Source organism: Pseudophryne corroboree, chromosome 5, assembly GCF_028390025.1.
Source record: "Pseudophryne corroboree isolate aPseCor3 chromosome 5, aPseCor3.hap2, whole genome shotgun sequence".
Classification (NCBI taxonomy): domain Eukaryota; kingdom Metazoa; phylum Chordata; class Amphibia; order Anura; family Myobatrachidae; genus Pseudophryne; species Pseudophryne corroboree.
The window spans coordinates 637390943-637415289 of NC_086448.1; the positions used below are offsets into that span (position 1 = coordinate 637390943).

The 24347-nt window shown below is 43.5% G+C and overlaps 1 protein-coding gene across 9 annotated transcripts in view; it reads right to left on the reverse strand.

Moving 5' to 3' along the window:
- ZNF521 (zinc finger protein 521) overlaps window positions 1-24347 on the reverse strand; it is a 452135-nt gene that overhangs the window by 293896 nt on the left and 133892 nt on the right. For all 9 annotated transcript variants that reach the window (XM_063923628.1, XM_063923622.1, XM_063923624.1 and 6 more), the window contains one exon: window positions 17053-20405. In XM_063923628.1, coding sequence (XP_063779698.1) covers window positions 17053-19965 — 2913 coding nt within the window. In that variant the 5' untranslated portion in view covers window positions 19966-20405. The remainder of the gene's footprint in view (window positions 1-17052; window positions 20406-24347) is intronic.

A 24347-nucleotide genomic window follows, 5' to 3' on the forward strand; every position in this document is an offset into this window, starting at 1 on the left:
TGTCGGGCTCCCGGCGCCGGTATACTGAGCGCCGGGAGCCCGACCGCCGGCATACAGAAGACCACCCCCTGAAAAGGTATACAGTACTGGTCTAACTCTAATCTTTCTGTATTTCATAGGGCGGTATTCAAATGATATATCACGCCCAATCTCCTTTCTAAAGTTATCACGCCCATAGTAATCAGGTTTAGCTGCATAAGTGGTTGGGCACCTCGCCACTCCAGGGATAGCAAGCTGAAATTATGAAACCACGCCCGTCAGCAGAAACAGAACGGGTGTGGATGGGGGCGGAAAGAATTCAATACCACCCATAATGTCTGATAATATTATGCACATGCATTCAAGACGGTTTGTAGTAGTGGTAAAAGGGTTGGAACCAGTGGCGGCTCCAGGGGTGGGGCTGCAGCACAGTTCGAAAATCAAATTGGGGATCCACACCAACTGCCAGTGAGTCCCAGCCAGCGTTTGAGGTGGCAGTTGGTGTGGCACCCCCATCTGATAATGAACCGCGCTGCAGCCACACCTCTGGAGCCGCCACTGGTTGGATTCCTGGACCTGAATCGTCAACTCCAACATAGTGGCTCAAAAGTATGTGGGCATTTTTAATGACTTAATTCTTTCTTCCTGAATAAATGACAAGGTTTGAAACAAGGAATTTCATATATATGTATAGTTTCAGTATTATCAAAACTTCTGTAGAAAATGAATTGGCCAACTCAAGGCAAAGCAAAGCAAAGTGGCATTTGGTGCTTGCAACCACGAAGCAAGATTGACTACCTTCTGCTAATGCACATAACAGATGAAATAATACAGGGGATCGCGTGCGTGAATGAGACATTTGTACCGCCCATTGATTTTATTTCTGTCTGCACTTGCACCAGCCACATACTGGGTACAAGAGATCCGTCAGAAACAGGCTTCCCTTCCCTGTATACATCAATCACACAGAGCTTTTAATACATGCCCATGAAATGCCCACAAGTCACGGTGGTTATGTGCGATCACATTGTCCCACAAGCTCATGTCCCTAAACACCCTATCTCCCAGGAAGACAGATCTGGCCATGTATAGGACGAGCATACGCATACGCAAAGATGCATCCGTTAATGGGAATCTGTGCATCTCAGGAGAGGGCCCTAAGAGTGTAACATATATTGCACATCATACAAATTCTTCATAGTGTGCATATTCATTATACATGACATGTCAGTATATCTCAACGGAATTAGAATATTTATTTTCTTCATATACAGTAAAACTTTGTAATTGATATTACAAGGCATGTGTTTGCAAATCCGCTAACTTGTAGTTGTACATAGCAACAGGACCCTGTTGAGGGGGCCCGGTAGGGGCATGAGCCAGCTGCTGAGGGTGCAGGCAGTGCCACACATGTGATTTTCCCTTTTTCTGTAGGGGTCTGGGTCACGCCTCCTGGATTGGCCAGTATCCCTCAGCACAAGGGACACATGGATATCTGAATGGCACCTGATGTAATCGGAATAAAGGAACATTTTCCATGTTCCTTTCCACGAGTCACTTAGCAACTTTATTTAGGAGACCGCGATAGGCTTCCATTGAAGAGTTAATGTGACAAATCACAGAAAATAGTGAATCAGTAGGTGGGATGTCATGGAACAGCTGACAATGTTTACACACTCTAAAAAGGATGCAGAATATACTCTGAAAATTAAAATGTTGCCAATGAGAATAGGGACAGTGTTATTTCGAAGCCGACATGCTAATAATGCGATTTCATTATTTAAACAATGATGAAATGATTTACAATGTCAAACATATGCTTTACCATCATGTTAGACGGTGTAAAGCAGACACTGTTAAAATGGTTGAAATCACATCATTAAGTCAGTATAGTGAGTATGACCTAACATTGGCCCTCATTCCGAGTTGATCGCTCGCTGGCTAGTTTTAGCAGCTGTGCAAACGCTATGCCGCCGCCCACTGGGGAGTGTATTTTAGCTTAGCAGAAGTGCGAACGCTTGTGCAGCCGAGCTCTGCAAAAACAGTTTGTACAGTTTCTGAGTAGCTCTGAACCTACTCAGCGCTTGCGATCACTTCAGCCTATTCATGTCCGGATATGACGTCATACACCTGCCCAGCGAACGCCCAGCGAACGCCTGCATTTTTTCAGACACGCCTGCGTTTTTGCAAACACTCCCTGAAAATGGTCAGTTGACACCCAGAAACGCCCCCTTTCTGTCAATCTTCTTGAGGCCGTCAGTGTGACTGAAAACTTCGCTAGCACCTGTGCACAACCACAAAAGCCTTTGTACCCGTACGTTGCGCATGTGCATTGCTGTGCATATGCATGCGCAGAAATGCCGATTTTTAGCCTGATCGCTGCGCTGCAAACACCGGCGGCTAGCAATCAACTCGGAATGACCCCCAGTCATTACGGATGGTGTAATGGTTAGCATTACTGCCTCACCGCACTGAGGTCATGGGTTCAATTCCCACCATGGCTTTAACTGTGCGGAGTTTGTATATACTTCCCGTACTTGCGTGGGTTTCCTCCGGGTACTCCGGCTTCCTCTCACGATCCAAAAATATACTGGCAGGTTAATTGGCTTTCAACAAAAAATAACCCTAGTGTGAATGTGTGTCTATGTGTACATGTGATAGGGAATATAGATTGTAAGCTCCACTGGGGCAGGGACTGATGTGAATGGGCAAATATTCTCTGTGCAGCGCTGCGGAATATGTGCGCTATATAAATAACTGGTAATAATAAATAATAATAAATTGTCCTTGTAGTCATTGCCAAGATTTTCACTGTATACAATACATACTGAACCCCTGTAAACACAGTTAACTGAAGCCATCAGTGCAAACCAGAGGCAGAGCCTGAGGGGCAGATTTATTAAGCTCAGTGAAGTGATAAAGTGGAAGGTGATAAAGGACCAGCCAATCAGATCTTAACTACTATGTCACAGGCTGGGTTTGAAAAATGAGAGTTAGGAGCTGACTGGCTGGTACTTTATCACCTTCCAATTTATCACTTCACCGAGCTTAATAAATCTGCCCCCATGTTACACAAAAAGCACAACACGGGAAACGGAAGCAGCAATCACAACTAATGTAAGAGCTTTGATGTGTCAGCTAGCAAGTGTGCAGTTTCACAACTATGTATAGTGTCCCTGTACGAAGCTACAGTTGTTAAGGGTTCTTGTAACTGGACCATAGTAAGTTCTACAACACAATGTGATATGCTATGTTCTAACCCTAGTGTGTCTGTTCATGTGAGAGTGAATGCAAACATACAATTAAAACTATTCCCTGCACACCACTGTATAAATATATAAAAAAATATATCTAACATTTTAGGAAAATAAGTATTGTAAATTAAAACATTTGATTGGGGGTAAATAATGAGTTTGCCTCGAGAAGACATATGTAGTGGGTTAGAGCAACGTGGTCTTGACCAGATCCTGCAGCAGAAGCCATTTATGTTAGATGAACCAGGGAATAAGGATTCCTGCAGGTGCCCATTTACACTGAATCCTGGCCCCATATTCTCTGGGTATTCACATTTCTTACAGGACTGTTGGCAGGGGCATTTTAAGAGAGCAGGGGACCTGCGTGCAGCTTCCATTGTGGGCCCCCTCCTCTCCGGTAGCTAGTAGACTCTGGCATAGTGCATGCGCAGGTCTCCGGGAACATGGCGTCCGTGCCTTGTTCCCGGGGACATCTCCAGTGCGCATGTGCAAATCACTCGGAAATGGCCTTGGCGGCCATTTTCCAAGTGATTTGTGCCCGCCTTGCAGGCCTGTCGCCATGGAACTCCGGAGGGGTAAGTATACTCTATGGGTGGAATTCAAATGTTTGAAAAGTTGGTTGAGTGTCTGTTTTTTCCTGTCTATTAGATGGGAAAATACAGACTCCCAACTGACTTTTCAAACATTTGAATCTCCCCTTATGGGTGCAGTGTGCCAGACCCAGGGGCCCGTGTGAACCCCAAACACTGAACCCATTATAGAAACGCCTATGGCTGTTGGGATGTGTTCCGAAAATCCATTAGGTAAAAGGTCTCCTTAAACAGGTCACTGTTTTTAAAGACCTGACAACGACGTGACCAATTTGCTAGAGATGAGCGGGTTCGGTTTCTCTGAATCCGAACCCGCCCGAACTTCCTGTTTTTTTACACGGGTCCGAGCGACTCGGATCTTCCCGCCTTGCTCGGTTAACCCGAGCGCGCCCGAACGTCATCATCACGCTGTCGGATTCTCGCGAGGCTCGGATTCTATCGCGAGACTCGGATTCTATATAAGGAGCCGCGCGTCGCGGCCATTTTCACACGTGCATTGAGATTGATAGGGAGAGGACGTGGCTGGCGTCCTCTCCGTTTAGAAATTAAAATAGATAGGAGAGTGAGAGTGAGACACTTCATTTACTTACTGGAGCTTAGGAGGAGTTATACTAGTGACTGATGACCAGTGACCTGACCACCAGTGCAGTTTTATAATTTATTATTATTTAATAATCCGTTCTGTTCTTGTTCTCTGCCTGAAAAAAACCAATACACAGTGACTCAGTCACACTCACATACCATATCTGTGCTCAGCCCAGTGTGCTGCATCATCTATGTATAATATCTGACTGTGCTCACACAGCTTAATTGTGGGGGAGACTGGGGAGCAGTTATAGGTTATAGCAGAAGCCAGGAGTACATATTAAACAGTGCACACTTTTGCTGCCAGAGTGCCACTGCCAGTGTGACTGACCACTGTGACCAGTGACCTGACCACACTGACCACCAGTATAGTATATTGTGATTGAATGTCTGCCTGAAAAAGTACACTCGTCGTGTGACTTGTGTGGTGTTTTTTTATTCTATAAAAATAAAAAAACTCATTCTGCTGACAGACAGTGTCCAGCAGGTCCGTCATTATATAATATATACCTGTCCGGCTGCAGTAGTGATATATATATATTTTTTATATCATTATTTATCATCCAGTCTATACTAGCAGCAGACACAGTACGGTAGTTCATGGCTGTAGCTACCTCTGTGTCGGCACTCGGCAGTCCATCCATAATTGTATACCACCTACCCGTGGTTTTTTTTTCTTTCTTCTTTATACATACTACATCTCATTATCATCCAGTCTATATTAGCAGCAGACACAGTACAGTAGGGTAGTCCACGGCTGTAGCTACCTCTGTGTCGGCACTCGGCAGTCCATCCATAATTGTATACCACCTACCCGTGGTTTTTTTTTCTTTCTTCTTTATACATACTACATCTCATTATCATCCAGTCTATATTAGCAGCAGACACAGTACAGTACGGTAGTCCACGGCTGTAGCTACCTCTGTGTCGGCACTCGGCAGTCCATCCATAATTGTATACCACCTACCCGTGGTTTTTTTTTTCTTTCTTCTTTATACATACTACATCTCATTATCATCCAGTCTATATTAGCAGCAGACACAGTACAGTACGGTAGTCCACGGCTGTAGCTATCTCTGTGTCGGCACTCGGCAGTCCATCCATAATTGTATACCACCTACCCGTGGTTTTTTTTTCTTTCTTCTTTATACATACTACATCTCATTATCAACCAGTCTATATTAGCAGCAGACACAGTACAGTACGGTAGTCCACGGCTGTAGCTACCTCTGTGTCGGCACTCGGCAGTCCATCCATAATTGTATACCACCTACCCGTGTTTTTTCTTTTCTTTCTTCTTTATACATACTACATCTCATTATCAACCAGTCTATATTAGCAGCAGACACAGTACGGTAGTTCACGGCTGTAGCTACCTCTGTGTCGGCACTCGGCAGTCCATCCATAATTGTATACCACCTACCCGTGGTTTTTTTTTTCTTTCTTCTTTATACATACTACATCTCATTATCATCCAGTCTATATTAGCAGCAGACACAGTACAGTACGGTAGTCCACGGCTGTAGCTACCTCTGTGTCGGCACTCGGCAGTCCATCCATAATTGTATACCACCTACCCGTGGTTTTTTTTTCTTTCTTCTTTATACATACTACATCTCATTATCATCCAGTCTATATTAGCAGCAGACACAGTACAGTACGGTAGTCCACGGCTGTAGCTACCTCTGTGTCGGCACTCGGCAGTCCATCCATAATTGTATACCACCTACCCGTGGTTTTTTTGTTCTTTCTTCTTTATACATACTACATCTCATTATCAACCAGTCTATATTAGCAGCAGACACAGTACAGTACGGTAGTCCACGGCTGTAGCTACCTCTGTGTCGGCACTCGGCAGTCCATCCATAATTGTATACCACCTACCCGTGGTTTTTTTTTTCTTTCTTCTTTATACATACTACATCTCATTATCATCCAGTCTATATTAGCAGCAGACACAGTACAGTACGGTAGTCCACGGCTGTAGCTACCTCTGTGTCGGCACTCGGCAGTCCATCCATAATTGTATACCACCTACCCGTGGTTTTTTTTTTTCTTTCTTCTTTATACATACTACATCTCATTATCATCCAGTCTATATTAGCAGCAGACACAGTACAGTACGGTAGTCCACGGCTGTAGCTACCTCTGTGTCGGCACTCGGCAGTCCATCCATAATTGTATACCACCTACCCGTGGTTTTTTTTTTCTTTCTTCTTTATACATACTACATCTCATTATCATCCAGTCTATATTAGCAGCAGACACAGTACAGTACGGTAGTCCACGGCTGTAGCTACCTCTGTGTCGGCACTCGGCAGTCCATCCATAATTGTATACCACCTACCCGTGGTTTTTTTGTTCTTTCTTCTTTATACATACTACATCTCATTATCAACCAGTCTATATTAGCAGCAGACACAGTACAGTACGGTAGTCCACGGCTGTAGCTACCTCTGTGTCGGCACTCGGCAGTCCATCCATAATTGTATACCACCTACCCGTGGTTTTTTTTTTCTTTCTTCTTTATACATACTACATCTCATTATCATCCAGTCTATATTAGCAGCAGACACAGTACAGTACGGTAGTCCACGGCTGTAGCTACCTCTGTGTCGGCACTCGGCAGTCCATCCATAATTGTATACCACCTACCCGTGGTTTTTTTTTCTTTCTTCTTTATACATACTACATCTCATTATCATCCAGTCTATATTAGCAGCAGACACAGTACAGTACGGTAGTCCACGGCTGTAGCTACCTCTGTGTCGGCACTCGGCAGTCCATCCATAATTGTATACCACCTACCCGTGGTTTTTTTTTTCTTTCTTCTTTATACATACTACATCTCATTATCAACCAGTCTATATTAGCAGCAGACACAGTACAGTACGGTAGTCCACGGCTGTAGCTACCTCTGTGTCGGCACTCGGCAGTCCATCCATAATTGTATACCACATAGTCCTACCCGTGGTTTTTTTTTTCTTTCTTCTTTATACATACTACATCTCATTATCATCCAGTCTATATTAGCAGCAGACACAGTACAGTACGGTAGTCCACGGCTGTAGCTACCTCTGTGTCGGCACTCGGCAGTCCATCCATAATTGTATACCACCTACCCGTGGTTTTTTTTTTCTTTCTTCTTTATATATACTACATCTCATTATCAACCAGTCTATATTAGCAGCAGACACAGTACAGTACGGTAGTCCACGGCTGTAGCTACCTCTGTGTCGGCACTCGGCAGTCCATCCATAATTGTATACTAGTATCCATCCATCTCCATTGTTTACCTGAGGTGCCTTTTAGTTGTGCCTATTAAAATATGGAGAACAAAAATGTTGAGGTTCCAAAATTAGGGAAAGATCAAGATCCACTTCCACCTCGTGCTGAAGCTGCTGCCACTAGTCATGGCCGAGACGATGAAATGCCAGCAACGTCGTCTGCCAAGGCCGATGCCCAATGTCATAGTACAGAGCATGTCAAATCCAAAACACCAAATATCAGTAAAAAAAGGACTCCAAAACCTAAAATAAAATTGTCGGAGGAGAAGCGTAAACTTGCCAATATGCCATTTACCACACGGAGTGGCAAGGAACGGCTGAGGCCCTGGCTTATGTTCATGGCTAGTGGTTCAGCTTCACATGAGGATGGAAGCACTCAGCCTCTCGCTAAAAAACTGAAAAGACTCAAACTGGCAAAAGCACCGCAAAGAACTGTGCGTTCTTCGAAATCCCAAATCCACAAGGAGAGTCCAATTGTGTCGGTTGCGATGCCTGACCTTCCCAACACTGGACGTGAAGAGCATGCGCCTTCCACCATTTGCACGCCCCCTGCAAGTGCTGGAAGGAGCACCCGCAGTCCAGTTCCTGATAGTCAGATTGAAGATGTCAGTGTTGAAGTACACCAGGATGAGGAGGATATGGGTGTTGCTGGCGCTGGGGAGGAAATTGACCAGGAGGATTCTGATGGTGAGGTGGTTTGTTTAAGTCAGGCACCCGGGGAGACACCTGTTGTCCGTGGGAGGAATATGGCCACTGACATGCCTGGTGAAAATACCAAAAAAATCAGCTCTTCGGTGTGGAAGTATTTCAACAGAAATGCGGACAACAGGTGTCAAGCCGTGTGTTGCCTTTGTCAAGCTGTAATAAGTAGGGGTAAGGATGTTAACCACCTCGGAACATCCTCCCTTATACGTCACCTGCAGCGCATTCATAATAAGTCAGTGACAAGTTCAAAAACTTTGGGCGACAGCGGAAGCAGTCCACTGACCAGTAAATCCCTTCCTCTTGTAACCAAGCTCACGCAAACCACCCCACCAACTCCCTCAGTGTCAATTTCCTCCTTCCCCAGGAATGCCAATAGTCCTGCAGGCCATGTCACTGGCAATTCTGACGAGTCCTCTCCTGCCTGGGATTCCTCCGATGCATCCTTGCGTGTAACGCCTACTGCTGCTGGCGCTGCTGTTGTTGCTGCTGGGAGTCGATGGTCATCCCAGAGGGGAAGTCGTAAGCCCACTTGTACTACTTCCAGTAAGCAATTGACTGTTAAACTGTCCTTTGCGAGGAAGATGAAATATCACAGCAGTCATCCTGCTGCAAAGCGGATAACTGAGGCCTTGACAACTATGTTGGTGTTAGACGTGCGTCCGGTATCCGCCGTTAGTTCACAGGGAACTAGACAATTTATTGAGGCAGTGTGCCCCCGTTACCAAATACCATCTAGGTTCCACTTCTCTAGGCAGGCGATACCGAGAATGTACACGGACGTCAGAAAAAGACTCACCAGTGTCCTAAAAAATGCAGTTGTACCCAATGTCCACTTAACCACGGACATGTGGACAAGTGGAGCAGGGCAGGGTCAGGACTATATGACTGTGACAGCCCACTGGGTAGATGTATGGACTCCCGCCGCAAGAACAGCAGCGGCGGCACCAGTAGCAGCATCTCGCAAACGCCAACTCTTTCCTAGGCAGGCTACGCTTTGTATCACCGGTTTCCAGAATACGCACACAGCTGAAAACCTCTTACGGCAACTGAGGAAGATCATCGCGGAATGGCTTACCCCAATTGGACTCTCCTGTGGATTTGTGGCATCGGACAACGCCAGCAATATTGTGTGTGCATTAAATATGGGCAAATTCCAGCACGTCCCATGTTTTGCACATACCTTGAATTTGGTGGTGCAGAATTTTTTAAAAAACGACAGGGGCGTGCAAGAGATGCTGTCGGTGGCCAGAAGAATTGCGGGACACTTTCGGCGTACAGGCACCACGTACAGAAGACTGGAGCACCATCAAAAACTACTGAACCTGCCCTGCCATCATCTGAAGCAAGAAGTGGTAACGAGGTGGAATTCAACCCTCTATATGCTTCAGAGGTTGGAGGAGCAGCAAAAGGCCATTCAAGCCTATACAATTGAGCACGATATAGGAGGTGGAATGCACCTGTCTCAAGCGCAGTGGAGAATGATTTCAACGTTGTGCTAGGTTCTGATGCCCTTTGAACTTGCCACACGTGAAGTCAGTTCAGACACTGCCAGCCTGAGTCAGGTCATTCCCCTCATCAGGCTTTTGCAGAAGAAGCTGGAGACATTGAAGGAGGAGCTAACACGGAGCGATTCCGCTAGGCATGTGGGACTTGTGGATGGAGCCCTTAATTCGCTTAACAAGGATTCACGGGTGGTCAATCTGTTGAAATCAGAGCACTACATTTTGGCCACCGTGCTCGATCCTAGATTTAAAGCCTACCTTGGATCTCTCTTTCCGGCAGACACAAGTCTGCTGGGGTTGAAAGACCTGCTGGTGAGAAAATTGTCAAGTCAAGCGGAACGCGACCTGTCAACATCTCCTCCTTCACATTCTCCCGCAACTGGGGGTGCGAGGAAAAGGCTCAGAATTCCGAGCCCACCCGCTGGCGGTGATGCAGGGCAGTCTGGAGCGACTGCTGATGCTGACATCTGGTCCGGACTGAAGGACCTGACAACGATTACGGACATGTCGTCTACTGTCACTGCATATGATTCTCTCAACATTGAAAGAATGGTGGAGGATTATATGAGTGACCGCATCCAAGTAGGCACGTCACACAGTCCGTACTTATACTGGCAGGAAAAAGAGGCAATTTGGAGGCCCTTGCACAAACTGGCTTTATTCTACCTAAGTTGCCCTCCCACAAGTGTGTACTCCGAAAGAGTGTTTAGTGCCGCCGCTCACCTTGTCAGCAATCGGCGTACGAGGTTACATCCAGAAAATGTGGAGAAGATGATGTTCATTAAAATGAATTATAATCAATTCCTCCGCGGAGACATTGACCAGCAGCAATTGCCTCCACAAAGTACACAGGGAGCTGAGATGGTGGATTCCAGTGGGGACGAATTGATAATCTGTGAGGAGGGGGATGTACACGGTGATATATCGGAGGATGATGATGAGGTGGACATCTTGCCTCTGTAGAGCCAGTTTGTGCAAGGAGAGATTAATTGCTTCTTTTTTGGTGGGGGTCCAAACCAACCCGTCATATCAGTCACAGTCGTGTGGCAGACCCTGTCACTGAAATGATGGGTTGGTTAAAGTGTGCATGTCCTGTTTATACAACATAAGGGTGGGTGGGAGGGCCCAAGGACAATTCCATCTTGCACCTCTTTTTTCTTTCATTTTTCTTTGCGTCATGTGCTGTTTGGGGAGGGTTTTTTGGAAGGGACATCCTGCGTGACACTGCAGTGACACTCCTAGATGGGCCCGGTGTTTGTGTCGGCCACTAGGGTCGCTTATCTTACTCACACAGCTACCTCATTGCGCCTCTTTTTTTCTTTGCGTCATGTGCTGTTTGGGGAGGGTTTTTTGGAAGGGACATCCTGCGTGACACTGCAGTGCCACTCCTAGATGGGCCCGGTGTTTGTGTCGGCCACTAGGGTCGCTTATCTTACTCACACAGCTACCTCATTGCGCCTCTTTTTTTCTTTGCGTCATGTGCTGTTTGGGGAGGGTTTTTTGGAAGGGACATCCTGCGTGACACTGCAGTGCCACTCCTAGATGGGCCCGGTGTTTGTGTCGGCCACTAGGGTCGCTTATCTTACTCACACAGCTACCTCATTGCGCCTCTTTTTTTCTTTGCGTCATGTGCTGTTTGGGGAGGGTTTTTTGGAAGGGACATCCTGCGTGACACTGCAGTGACACTCCTAGATGGGCCCGGTGTTTGTGTCGGCCACTAGGGTCGCTTATCTTACTCACACAGCTACCTCATTGCGCCTCTTTTTTTCTTTGCGTCATGTGCTGTTTGGGGAGGGTTTTTTGGAAGGGACATCCTGCGTGACACTGCAGTGCCACTCCTAGATGGGCCAGGTGTTTGTGTCGGCCACTAGGGTCGCTTAGCTTAGTCATCCAGCGACCTCGGTGCAAATTTTAGGACTAAAAATAATATTGTGAGGTGTGAGGTATTCAGAATAGACTGAAAATGAGTGGAAATGATGGTTTTTGAGGTTAATAATACTTTGGGATCAAAATGACCCCCAAATTCTATGATTTAAGCTGTTTTTTAGGTTTTTTGGAAAAAAACACCCGAATCCAAAACACACCCGAATCCGACAAAAAAAATTCGGTTAGGTTTTGCCAAAACGCGGTCGAACCCAAAACACGGCCGCGGAACCGAACCCAAAACCAAAACACAAAACCCGAAAAATTTCCGGCGCTCATCTCTACAATTTGCACGTAAGGCAAAACATTCATGGTGTAAAAGAGATCTCACCTAAATTCTGAAATTTGTATTTAAGCAATCTCTGGATCTCTGGATGGGAGCTATCTGAGGTGCCAGTGGTGTCACACTGATTCTTTAGCCATATATGTACTCCTCACTAGTTCACAGACATTATCTTATATGCAGCTACATCTGTCACTACATTTTACACATGCAGCCTGAAGCAGTCACATTTTTATCTGATACAACCAAGCTGTCCATTTTTTCCTGCAGGCCTATTTTCCACCTCGGTGAGCTGCATAGCAGATCTATGGATGAAAGCTTAACGTGCCCAGCTAACAATCCAGAAATCATCAATTTAGGGAACAGCGTTTCTCCTCCCCTCAATTACTCTGAATGTAGAACACTATCAACACTTGATACTGAACCATCTACAGGGAAATATCGTCTTTCCTGAATTTTCAATAAGATGTAATCCCTAAGAAGGAAAGGATTTCTAAGGTGAGGGCCCAGATCAATTTCGAACAAAAATTGTATATGGTAGAACTGTACAGTGAATCTTCAAGGGCTTAATTAAAACAACCAATACATAGCTACTTGGCTCATAAAGGAACAGCAGACTCTGTGGGTTACGACAAGCTAAGACTTCACATGGAAAGTGCAGCCACCAGAGGCACAGCCAGACTGACCTACAGTGACAGAGAAGTAGGAGGAAAAACCGCTAGGAAAACAATGTTGATATTATTTTCATATTCTGCTGATATGCCTTTGGAAAAAAAACATGAACTTCAATGAAATTCCCATATTTCACAGAGGATGTGACCTTTACTATGTTGTGGTAAAATTAAACTAGGAAAGTGATGACTATGTGTCCCTTTAAATGTCAAATGTGGATGTTACTTTTTTTTTATTGCAATAGAATCTGTAGTGCTCTATACAAGATTAAGTTGTCAAAGAAAATGATCTGTGTATCTCTGCGAATTTCATCTTGTTGCACGGACTATTGCAATATGCTATATGTAATATTTATAGCAGCAGTACATGTAAGTGGTGATTTTACGCTCTCCTCTAAGCAAGCATAGTAATGCAGAGTCTCCCCAGGCACAATACTGCTTCCAATTTACTTTCGTTCAGACTCTTCATTTTATGGGGTACTGAAAATTACAAAATAATAAATTAAGCCCTTCATATTCTTCAGGTCAAAACTCATTACAGCAAGGGCCAGTGAAACAAAGGCAGACTACTATCAGCCCACACACATTAAGAGGTCTACAAGTCTGCAACCCTTTCAATGCCGTGGGGTGGGTGACACTTGTCTAACAAGACTGACACGTGGATGTGGATTAGAAGAAAAAGAACCTGCAGAAACAGGAATCATTTTTTTTTGTTCTTTTTTATACAAATGGATTTCCTGACCTTAACATTTAATTCACTGTGTGACACGTGCTTAGGTTCTTTGCAGTGGGACAGTGATCAATATCAAATTGTAGGTACTTAGTGTCAACAGCTTGTCATAAACTGCACAATACTGTACGTGGGGAAATGTTACAGTCGCTGTCATAGTAATACATAAACATTGCACATTATCTAATCTATGCACATTGCACAAAATCAGATAAATGAAATTGCAGTGAAACTCAGTGTAAATAGAGGTTTCATCCAGAATTATCTATCTCGCAGTGTTTTGATGTTCCAGCAATAAAATCTTCAAATTCTGATTTTATTTAGACAATTTGCACTTTTGTCATGATTACAGCTTTTGCAGAATTCAGGGCTTATGAATAGAATTGGGATGATGGCTGTCAATACTTTCTACTATGTGGTGGGGTAGGGCTGGGAATAGTTAGGATCCAACTCAAGTCTGAGCAATGGGGGTAATTCCAAGTTGATCGCAGCAGGAAATTTTTTAGCAGTTGGGCAAAACCATGTGCATTGCAGGGCAGGCAGATATAACATTTGCAGAGAGAGTTAGATTTGGGTGGGTTATTTTGTTTCTATGCAGGGCAAATACTGGCTGCTTTATCTTTACACTGCAATTTAGATTGCAGATTGAACACACCACACCCAAATCTATCTCTCTCTGCACATGTTATATCTGCCTCCCCTGCAGTGCACATGGTTTTGCCTAATTGCTAACAAACTTGAAGCTGCGATCAACTCAGAATTACCCCCAATGTGCGGTCACGATAGTTAGCTCAGAATTACGGTAATACAACATTGCTCATTTTCCTACACAATAAGGCATGTTGTGGTCACAATGTGCTGCCATTACGAGCATTTCGACATCACATCACCAACATCACTCAGAGTTTAACTGGCCCCTTAAGGTCAAATGCTAATGGCAAACAGCAAAATAAGGAGAATCCTGCGAAACAGCAGGATGAGACAGGCCCATTGGAGTACTGGGCAAATCCCCAGTGGGCCCCACTGCCTGCGGGTCCAATCCCCTCCTCTTCTGTCAGGTTCCAGACTGTGCACTCAAATCATACATTGTTACTCTATTAGAGGGTCATTTACATTGGCATATCTATAATGTGTGCAGGGTGTGCGGTGCACATGGCTCCTGGGTCCAGGGGAGGCCCACACTGCACACTCTGCACCCATTTTATTATATTTACCCCTCTGCAGACAAAAATCACCAGGAAAATGGCACGGAGGCCATTTTTCCAGTAAATTTGAACATGCACAGAAGAGATTTATTTATTAGCAGTTTCTTATATAGCGCAGCATATTCTGTTGCACTTTACAATTAGGATGTCCCGGGAATGAGGTACGGGCGCCATGTTCCCAGAGACCTGCGCATACACAGTAGACTCTGGCACAAGGCCAGAGTATACAGCACTGCGGCCACTGCCAGAGAGGAGGGGTCCCACACAGAGACTACACAGGTCCTCTCCTCTCCTAATCCGCCCCTGGTCAGTTACCAATACTTAGTAGAGTAGGAAATAGGATTAACATGGGTGCTTGGTTTGTTTCTATAGAAACCACCAAGATCTGCCCACCCTCCTTCTAATCTTGTGTGGAAATAACATTCACTAACCTTAACATTACTAAACCTTTTTTTATTACAATGGTATGTATTTGGCCTTTATTAGACGTAATGTACTACTCATTCAGTTGTAGTCACTGGCTGGTGTGTACACGGGTTCCCTATCATATGTAGAGTGCATTAATGTGTTATATATAGACATTAGATGCTTTATTATTATTATACATGTTACATTACACTACATTCCCGGGTCCGAAGTGTACAGTATTAATTACAGTGCATAATCTGGAAGATCATACTGCATCAACAATCGGTATTTACTATATATAATTATAAAGGGGCCAAACCATGTACTGTAGTATCAATGCTATCTGCAGGCTATGTCCTCTCGAATGGTTGGTAAAGCCTCTGTGGACGCTGATCGCACCCACTGTTGTGGCTGGTCACACACCTTAAACATGGGCCCCTACCACTGCACTTCCCCCGATACCCCAGTCCAACACTGTGGAACATCATTTCAAATGTAGCCCACCTGTATAGAATAAATTTATTTTTTATAAAAATTTTTTACATAAATTGCATAAGCAATGCGAATTAAGTGTTCAATGTGCTTAGTACTATAAAGGAGGCTGCCATCACTTATTAGTATATGTAACACTCAACCAAGCCATTCTTAACCTAGACATGGTAACAATACTGTATACGGGCAATGTTTAATGAGGCGTGTTGTATAAAAGGGTCAGAATTATTTTTAAACTTTAAAATCTGGTTTAGGACATGTCAGTGCCTCATGGGCATAAAATAATAATAAGCATTTGTTGGTTCTTAAATTCTGAATTCTAAATTAATTTAATAAAAAATGAAAAAGTCGCCAACTTTTGTTCTTAATTGTGTGTGATAAAGGGGAATGCACATGGGTCTGACCATGTCCACTGCAGATATGCTATACCACAAAGTTGTTGCTTTGTTTTTGGTTTTATTGTGTGGTGATTAACACTTAATTAAAAATAGGCAATTAGGCAAAAAAAAGGCAATTAAGAGACAAAAACTATGGTATTTTAGGGCAAGAAATTATAGCATAATTATAGCAAGACTAGTTCTACCTAACTGTACTGATTATAGAATATTCTTTGTTTTATACCTATTTAGCATAATATCTCACTGTAAGAGACAAAAATATCTGGGAAAAAGATGGTATAATAGTATTCATATGTATTAACAGATGCCTCAAATACAGTGTCACATGAGTGCTCAACTTTATCGTTTGTTATCTGGAAAGGGGGGTAACCATTTATTTTGTTGCAGTTTTTCTTCCTTTTCTTCCTTCGTGTTTTCTTCCTTTTTCTCAGTAAAATAAATCCAAACCTGTCCTCGAGATCTACCAACAGTTCATGTTTTCTAGGCCTCCTGGAGATCTGTAGAATTTTCAGTTAGGAATGAATGCAGCACATTTTAATTAGTAATGACTATACCTGTGCACCAGCTAGGGCAGTGATGGCTAACCTTGACACTCCAGCTGTTGTTGAACTACACATCCCAGCATGCCCTGCATCAGATTTAGCATGGCCAAATAGCAAAACTGTAGCAGGGCATGCTGGGATGTGTAGTTCAACAACAGCTGGAGTGTCAAGGTTAGCCATCACTGAGCAAGGGGGTCTGAAAAATGTGAACTGTTGGTAGATCTTGAGGACTGGTTTGGCCAGCCCTAATATACAACATAGGATATGTCCACAGTACAATATGTCAGCCTTCTGCATTTTTCTGTGTAATTCTTCGGTAGCTATTGTGTGTTCCATCCCCACTTACTCACCGTGACCCCCATCCTTGTACTAGCTTATGTACTTACAAACTGCAGCAGTACAAATAGGGCAATGTCTAAAAATATCAGTTCACAATTAGAGGGGAATATATACACAGATATACTGTATATATACAGAACATAATGAAAGAATAGCTACCTCATCAGATTGAGATGGGCTGATCCGGGGCATTGGTGAAACTTGCGGAGTTTTCAGCTGTGTTGTGCTATTTTCAGATGCAAGTTCTCTGTGGATTGTTTGAATGTGGTTTTGGAGTTCATTTTCAGATTCAAATTTTACATTACAACTAGTGCATCGTGTCTTCAGCATGGAGGTCTTATTTTTACCTTCCATACAGGGTAGGTTATCAGTTTGACATAGAGTAGATCTGTTCGTGCTTAAAACCATGTTGGCAGTTGGACTGGCACTTTTGCTAAGATTAACGCAAGTGGCACATAGACCATAGGGCAAACCATTAATATCAAGCTTCACCAGGTCCTGCTTGGATCTAAACTCTTTAAGACAAGAAGCACACTTGAACAACTTCTGTAAGTTCTGTACACGGCCAGTGGACTGAATTGAAGATCCATTTCCAGTCTTCTGCATGTGAAATGTGCCATGAATCTTGAGCTCCAGAGTTGAGGTCACCGTCTGCATGCATACCACGCAGCGAAACCCTGTCAATGAGTTCCTCAGATCTGGGTGCATCTGACAGTGTTCTAAGAAGTCCTCCTCACTGTGTAGAGGTAGTTTACAAATTCTGCAGTTCCCAGTGTCCAGACTCTTACTGTGTGTGACTTTATGTTCTGTAAGAGTTAACAAGGATGGAAAGCGTTCTCCACATATAGGACACATATAATGCTTCACTGGCCCCAAATGTGTCTGCATGTGCTCTCTCAGACCACTTTCGGAAAAGAAGGTACGTGAGCAAACATTGCACTTATAATTCCCCTTAATCAACTCTGCTTTTTTCTTGACAATTGCACTTTCTCCAGGCCTGATGTTGTGATCTCTGAGCTGATGGTTCTGCAGAAGAGAATCCATGGTGTAGGCAGCTCCACAGATGTCACAGCCGTACATTGGTTCAGAGGTATCGATATCCTCTTCACTCCCATCATGACTATTATGAGACTCTTGATTGTTTGTCAACAAAGACTGAAGTTCCACCTCTTCTTTCTGAACTTGTTCAGGTGCACCATTGGTTCCACAGTTTGGGGTTTTGGTTTCAAATACGCAGTGTTTATCCCTCAAGTGCTTTTCCAATAAAATGATAGCATGGAAAGCTTTGCTGCAAAATTTGCAGTTATACTTTTTGCTGTGGGTTGTAATGTGGCACTGTAGCTCTACCTCCGTCCCAAACGATTCACCGCAGAAAATGCACTTGTGGATCTTTCCCTGGTTCTCCAGGTGATTGTGCTTCACGTGAAGCTGTAAGTCGGTTTCTGTGCGGAAGTCCCAATTACAGGAAGTGCAGCGGTACACTTTCTTTTCATTGCTGTGTTTCACAGCCAGGTGGAGCTGAATGGAAACTTTGGAGTCAAACACTTCCTGGCACAGGGTACAACGGAAAAAAACAAAAGTGTGCATGTCTAGCAAGTGCTTCTGCAAGTCATCCACTGATGTAAACTGTTTGTCACAACTTTCACAAATGTAATATGTAGATGTGATCATAAAGTGAATAGTAACATGCTTCAGAAGAGATTCTTGGTTTGGGAAATCTTTGTTGCACTGAGGGCACGTCAGTTTTGGCAGAACGTTATCAAGATGAGTTTTTAAGTGAGTTTGAAAACCGTCGAGGGATGAATACTTGGCACCACACTGATTGCAGATGTACTCGCCTGCAGGTCTTGAAGGAGTGCCACCAATGGTCTGCATCATCTTTAAAGAGGATTGATCCAAAGACACAGGAGATAAGGGACTCAGAGCTCTAGATTTCTTTCCATTATGGATGTAATTTAATGCCAGCGGAATATTTTTGTGATTTTCTTTAATATGCTTGTTTAATTTAAGAACACTATTAAAGATAGGAGAATTGGTACAATATGAGCAGGAGTATACTTCAACTACAGGCTCCTTAGGGGTACCTAACACTGGAGAGCCAAAACGAGAACTGCTGAGGTCACAATGGACTTGACGAATGTGCTCCTCTAATGAGGAGTCTGTGAGAAACCCCATGTAACAGTGGGGACAAAAGAATGCATTACTGTCTTTTGCAACTGGATTTGCAAAGCCATGCGAACTTCTTATGTGCTCCTGGAGCATGTTAAGGTCATTGAATATTTCAGCGCAAAAGTTGCACTGATACACCATGGCAGGCATAGTAGAAACTATTAGTGCTGGATCCTGAGCTTCGTGTACCTGTTTAAGATGTTCATTTAGATTATAGAGAGAAGGCAAGACTTCTAAGCAGTACTGACAGATGTGAGCCTGCTCTGGTTTATCTAAATGCATAGTTTTAAGATGTATCTGAAGAACAGCCAGACTGGAAAATAACTGTTTGCTGCAGTAGATACAGCTGTACGTAACTTTAGCTTGTTTGCTTGAAGGGGCATTGACATCGCCAGTTTGTTGGGAAGCCCTTTTCCGACCACGAGCTTTAGGTAGTGGTGGAGCAACATCTACCATTGTTGAGCTGTCCACAGAAAGGTTTGAATCTGGGGTGGTGCTAGATACTGAGGTATAGCCTACGGTAACTAAGGATGGACTGTTGCTAGGATTGCAGGATTCTGGATGCTGATGGCTGTCCATATGGCTGTAGAGCTCCTCGATGCTGTGGAAATTCTCAGAACAAATGCTACAAGAATTCTTCTTCTCGTTGCTATGCATTTGCTCCATATGATTCAACAGGGAGGTTTCTTCAACAAATAGTTCATGGCAATACATACATTGGATAGCAGCTCTGTCATCATTTGGAGAGCATTCGGGGTGACATTCGGCTATGTGTTTCTGAAGATCCTCAGGAAAATCAAACCCTTCCTCGCACTGGCTGCATTTCTGCGTATCCTTCATTTTCCAATCCTCCATTCTAGCCCCAGACTGTGAACAATCTTTATTTCTCTCATGAACCTGCATATGACCATGCAAAGAACTTGAGGACAGGAACCCTCGTCTACAGATGGCACATTTATATGGCTTGTTGGAGGTATGAGTCTTTAGATGAATTTTAAGATGATCACTTCTAGAAAATGCTGCATCACACTCACTGCAGTGGTATTTTTTGTCTCCTGTATGCAGTTTTATATGACGATCTCTACTTCTTTTGTGCTTGAACAATCTACTACAATATGTACACTTGAAAGGGAGTTTGTCACTGTGACTCTGTTCATGGTGTTTTAAATAACTGAGGCGACTGAATGACTTGTCACAAAACTGGCAGGGATATGGCAATCCTGGAATACCTTCCTCTTCACCAAAGTCACAACCCTCTCCGTGGCTGGGGGAGGCCTGGTCTTTACTAGACGGTGATGATGCTGGCCATGAACAAGATGGATCATCTTCTACATCTGCACCATCTGTGAAAGATACGGAATTATGTTAAAAATTGGGGTGCAACAATTACAAGTTCGAGACTCTTACAGGTAGTAGACTTTTCTCAAGGAAATAAAAATGAAATAAAAGATGTATTATATGCTTAAGCTTCACTACTACCTAAGGTGCCCCCTTCCATAACCAGACCCCTGGGGTTACTTTGTGCAGACATTTTTACCAGTGTCCTCTGTTTCTCTCTCAGCCCTGGCTATAAAATGGCTGCATGTAGGGTTCTATTAAAAGCAAACTTGTCTTGGAACTCCAGCAAGCTGGAGGGGGGTATTATCCTAAGCAGTAGTGTAGTTTAAAAGGATTCTTAAGCACTTTAGAAGAAAATAAAAAATAAAAAAGAGCCCTAAACAAAACACATAACATGTTGTTAACAGATCCATACATCAGGCACAATGAGCAAATAAATTATTTATATAATTTTTTCCTTATTACTACAGACACAACCTTTGTATAGCTATCTCTATGCAGAATGTTCATGCCTAGGTGTACACTAGTCCATAGAACAGTATCTAAGGTAAAGTTCAAAATACACGAACGTGTATTGTGTTCAAGTTCAAGAGGTTCCTCACCATTTCTTCCTTTCTGCATAAACATTAGCATGCTGAACTTCCTTAGGAAAATAGGAATTGCACTTTTAAGTGACCCAGACAAAGCAACAACCGGAAACAGGAAAATTGATAAACTCTTATGGATAAACGTGAAGATTTATTAACAGCACAATGTTAAACAATAATGCTAGCTAGTTGATAATGCTAGGTACACACTAGGCAATAGGCGCTCTCCTGCCTGCCACCATCGAGGTCATCCTATCAACTGTGCTGCATGGTAGATGGGAAGACCCAGTGGCTGACGTCATGCTACTGAATGTGGCCATGAACGGTATATAGTGCTATATCGTTCAGTGTGTATGGCCGACCAACATCTCGTCCCAGCAGTCGTGCTGTCGACCATGATCGCCGCATCGTCTAGTGTGTACCCAACTTATGTTATATACAATATGTGGTGTGTATTATATGGATAACGCATAGCTATTATTCAGATCATTTTTACAATTATGCGCAATTACATGATACCAAGATAAATTACATTATTCCAGATATTTAAAAAATGTGTTTTGACATGTTTTACTTCAGGAAACTCTGTTCCAAGTTTCTGTCTCCTTACCCAATAGGCATAAAAACAACAACTTTGACACCAGTAAAATCAAGCGAACTGGTATAGAAACCTATCGTTTCCAAAGAATTTAAACCCTTGTGCACTTGCGTTCAGGAGCGGTTGCGGCTTTTCTTGGACATTACCTGCTCGATTTTTTGGTTTGCATACTCTGCTGATCTTACCCCTTGGAGCAACAAGTGCTGGTCTTGCACCAAGAAACGCAACAAGAATGCCCTGCTCGCTTCACTAAGTTATCAAATATCGAATTTCTGCTCATTTAGCAACGTATTCAATTAGCCACTGAAGGAGTCTCCAACAGAAATCAGTGTTACATGCCATGACCGCGATGCTATGACTGTGTTAACCCATAGCTCCAGGAACTTATCCCGGATTCTATGTGTTAACACGCGTTAGTAATTTGCCACACAAGGAAAAGGGTCTGTAATTGAATAGCCCTGGTCGTTAAAGCCCGAGGCTACCACCCTTTTTCTCGTGTAGTAAATTACCGCATCTAACTGAATCCGGCTCTTATGGTTATGCCATTGAGTTGGGTTGAGAAGAATTACTGTTATTTTCTTCTACTTTTCAATACAGGAAGAAAAAACGTAAAATGAGGAGACAGTTGCTTTATATTTCTAAGGACATTTTATCCATGCTTACCTACTTTGTGGCAGCTCACTCCGGGAGAGAGCTGCCAGGTCGGCTCAGTGGAGGAGCTGGGCAGAACAATGACGAGAAGAGGGGGCGGGAGGAGGCAGAACGGGGCGTGGTGGAGGCGGGGCGGAAGCAGTATGAGGGCGGGGTTACAGCATCACAATGTTTAAGCCACGCTTCCCGCTCTGTAATGCCGCTATAATTGGCATTTTACAGCAGGGGGTGTGACTATGATGACGCGATTCAACAAGAATGGAGGTGGGAACTGAAAAATAGGGAGACTTGTCTGCTCTTCCGGGGGGCCGGGAGGGTCACCCGATTTTCGGGGAGCCTCCTGGCCATTCCGCGAGAGTAGGCAAGTATGATTTTATCAAGGAAGCTCATCCAACAGAACTACAATACTGTATATCCAAGGGAGAAACTTTATAAAAGTATGTTTTGTTTAGGGTTTTTTTTATTGCAGTTATAGCTTTTAAACAACTATCTAGGTATACAGCACCAGCCACATCTATGCAGTGATTATTTTCTGTCTAACAAGTCTGAGCGGGGATAACACAAATGAAACCTTTAAGGTACAGAACTTGCACCAGAATCTTAACCCCTTTACTTATCCGCAGGAAACAGATGAGGATTCATTCCTTTCCTGCATCAAGAAACTGATGACAACACCATCTCACTATCAATGCCAGATGGCAGCCTTCTAACTCTGCAAAAACAACCAAACACCAGCCTTGGAAATGTGCCCATTACAACAATTCCTTTTATTACAAGCTGGAAATGGCAGGATTTGGGGGGATTTATTAATGCTCTCACACAAAAAGTTATATGAAGGGGGCTCTTCACCATGTTTAATCCAAAGTAACTTAAACACACTGCTGCAACCAACTGTTGACAGGAAACTGGAAGAAATATGTGGAAATAACATGCCATTATTCATGTTACAAAATATATAAAACTAGACAAAACAGAACACTTATTTACTCATATTAACCAGGTACCTAATAGCAGCAGTGCTTTAATCACAACTTAAACCATGTATTTAATCATAAATCAGCTATAAGGTTTAGTACATGTTGAAAAAAATACAAAAATTGATTTAGCTAAGTACGCCTACTCAGCTATCCCGGTGGTCACTTAAAAAACAAAATCTCATCTTAAGCATATAAATAATGCAGTGAAAACAGTCATTCCAGTCCATTGGCATTCCCACATCCCTCCGACTGTAGTAGAATGGTGTTGCGCTCCCACATCCCTCCGACTGTAGTAGAATGGTGTTGCGCTCCCACATCCCTCCGACTGTAGTAGAATGGTGTTGCGCTCCCACATCCCTCCGACTGTAGTAGAATGGTGTTGCGCTCCCACATCCCTCCGACTGTAGTAGAATGGTGTTGCGCTCCCACATCCCTCCGACTGTAGTAGAATGGTGTTGCACTCCCACATCCCTCCGACTGTAGTAGAATGCTGTTGGAGAATGGACTTTTATATGTCCATGGATGACATTGCGTTCTCCACTGTTAATAAACATGCAGAATACACTAGGACTCTCCATTATACAACTTGACTTGTGCACCTTGATTGCCTACTCTTATTTAGCTCAGGGAACTGCAGGTAGACCTCCAGATAATCTTTCCCTCATCTATGCTTTATATGGATATTCACACTAAGGGGCAGATTTAACGAGTGATATTCTTATACCATCTTAAATGGTGCTCCAACCAATCAGCTTCTAACTGACATGTCTGTGAAGCATGCCAGTTAGGAGCTGATTGGCTGCAGCATCATTTAAGATTAGTAATGACTGATAACAAGAATATCACTCGTTGCTAATTCAGCACATAACAGCGAGTTTAGGGGTGAGCCATTCTGATTGTCCAGTCCTTCCCTTCCTCCCCAGTGACTGATTCTGATTGTCCAGTCCTTCCTCTCTTCCCTCCTCTGGTCCTTCTTTTCTTTCTTCTTCCTTCTGTATAAAATCTTTTTTCTTTATTTTTTGACTATGCCGATTGTGAACATCTCCATGTCTAGGCTTTGGTGTGTGATATTTTTATATATCTGCTTTCTGCCTTCTACTGTTCTTTCAACATTAATTAGTTTAGTATTAATGT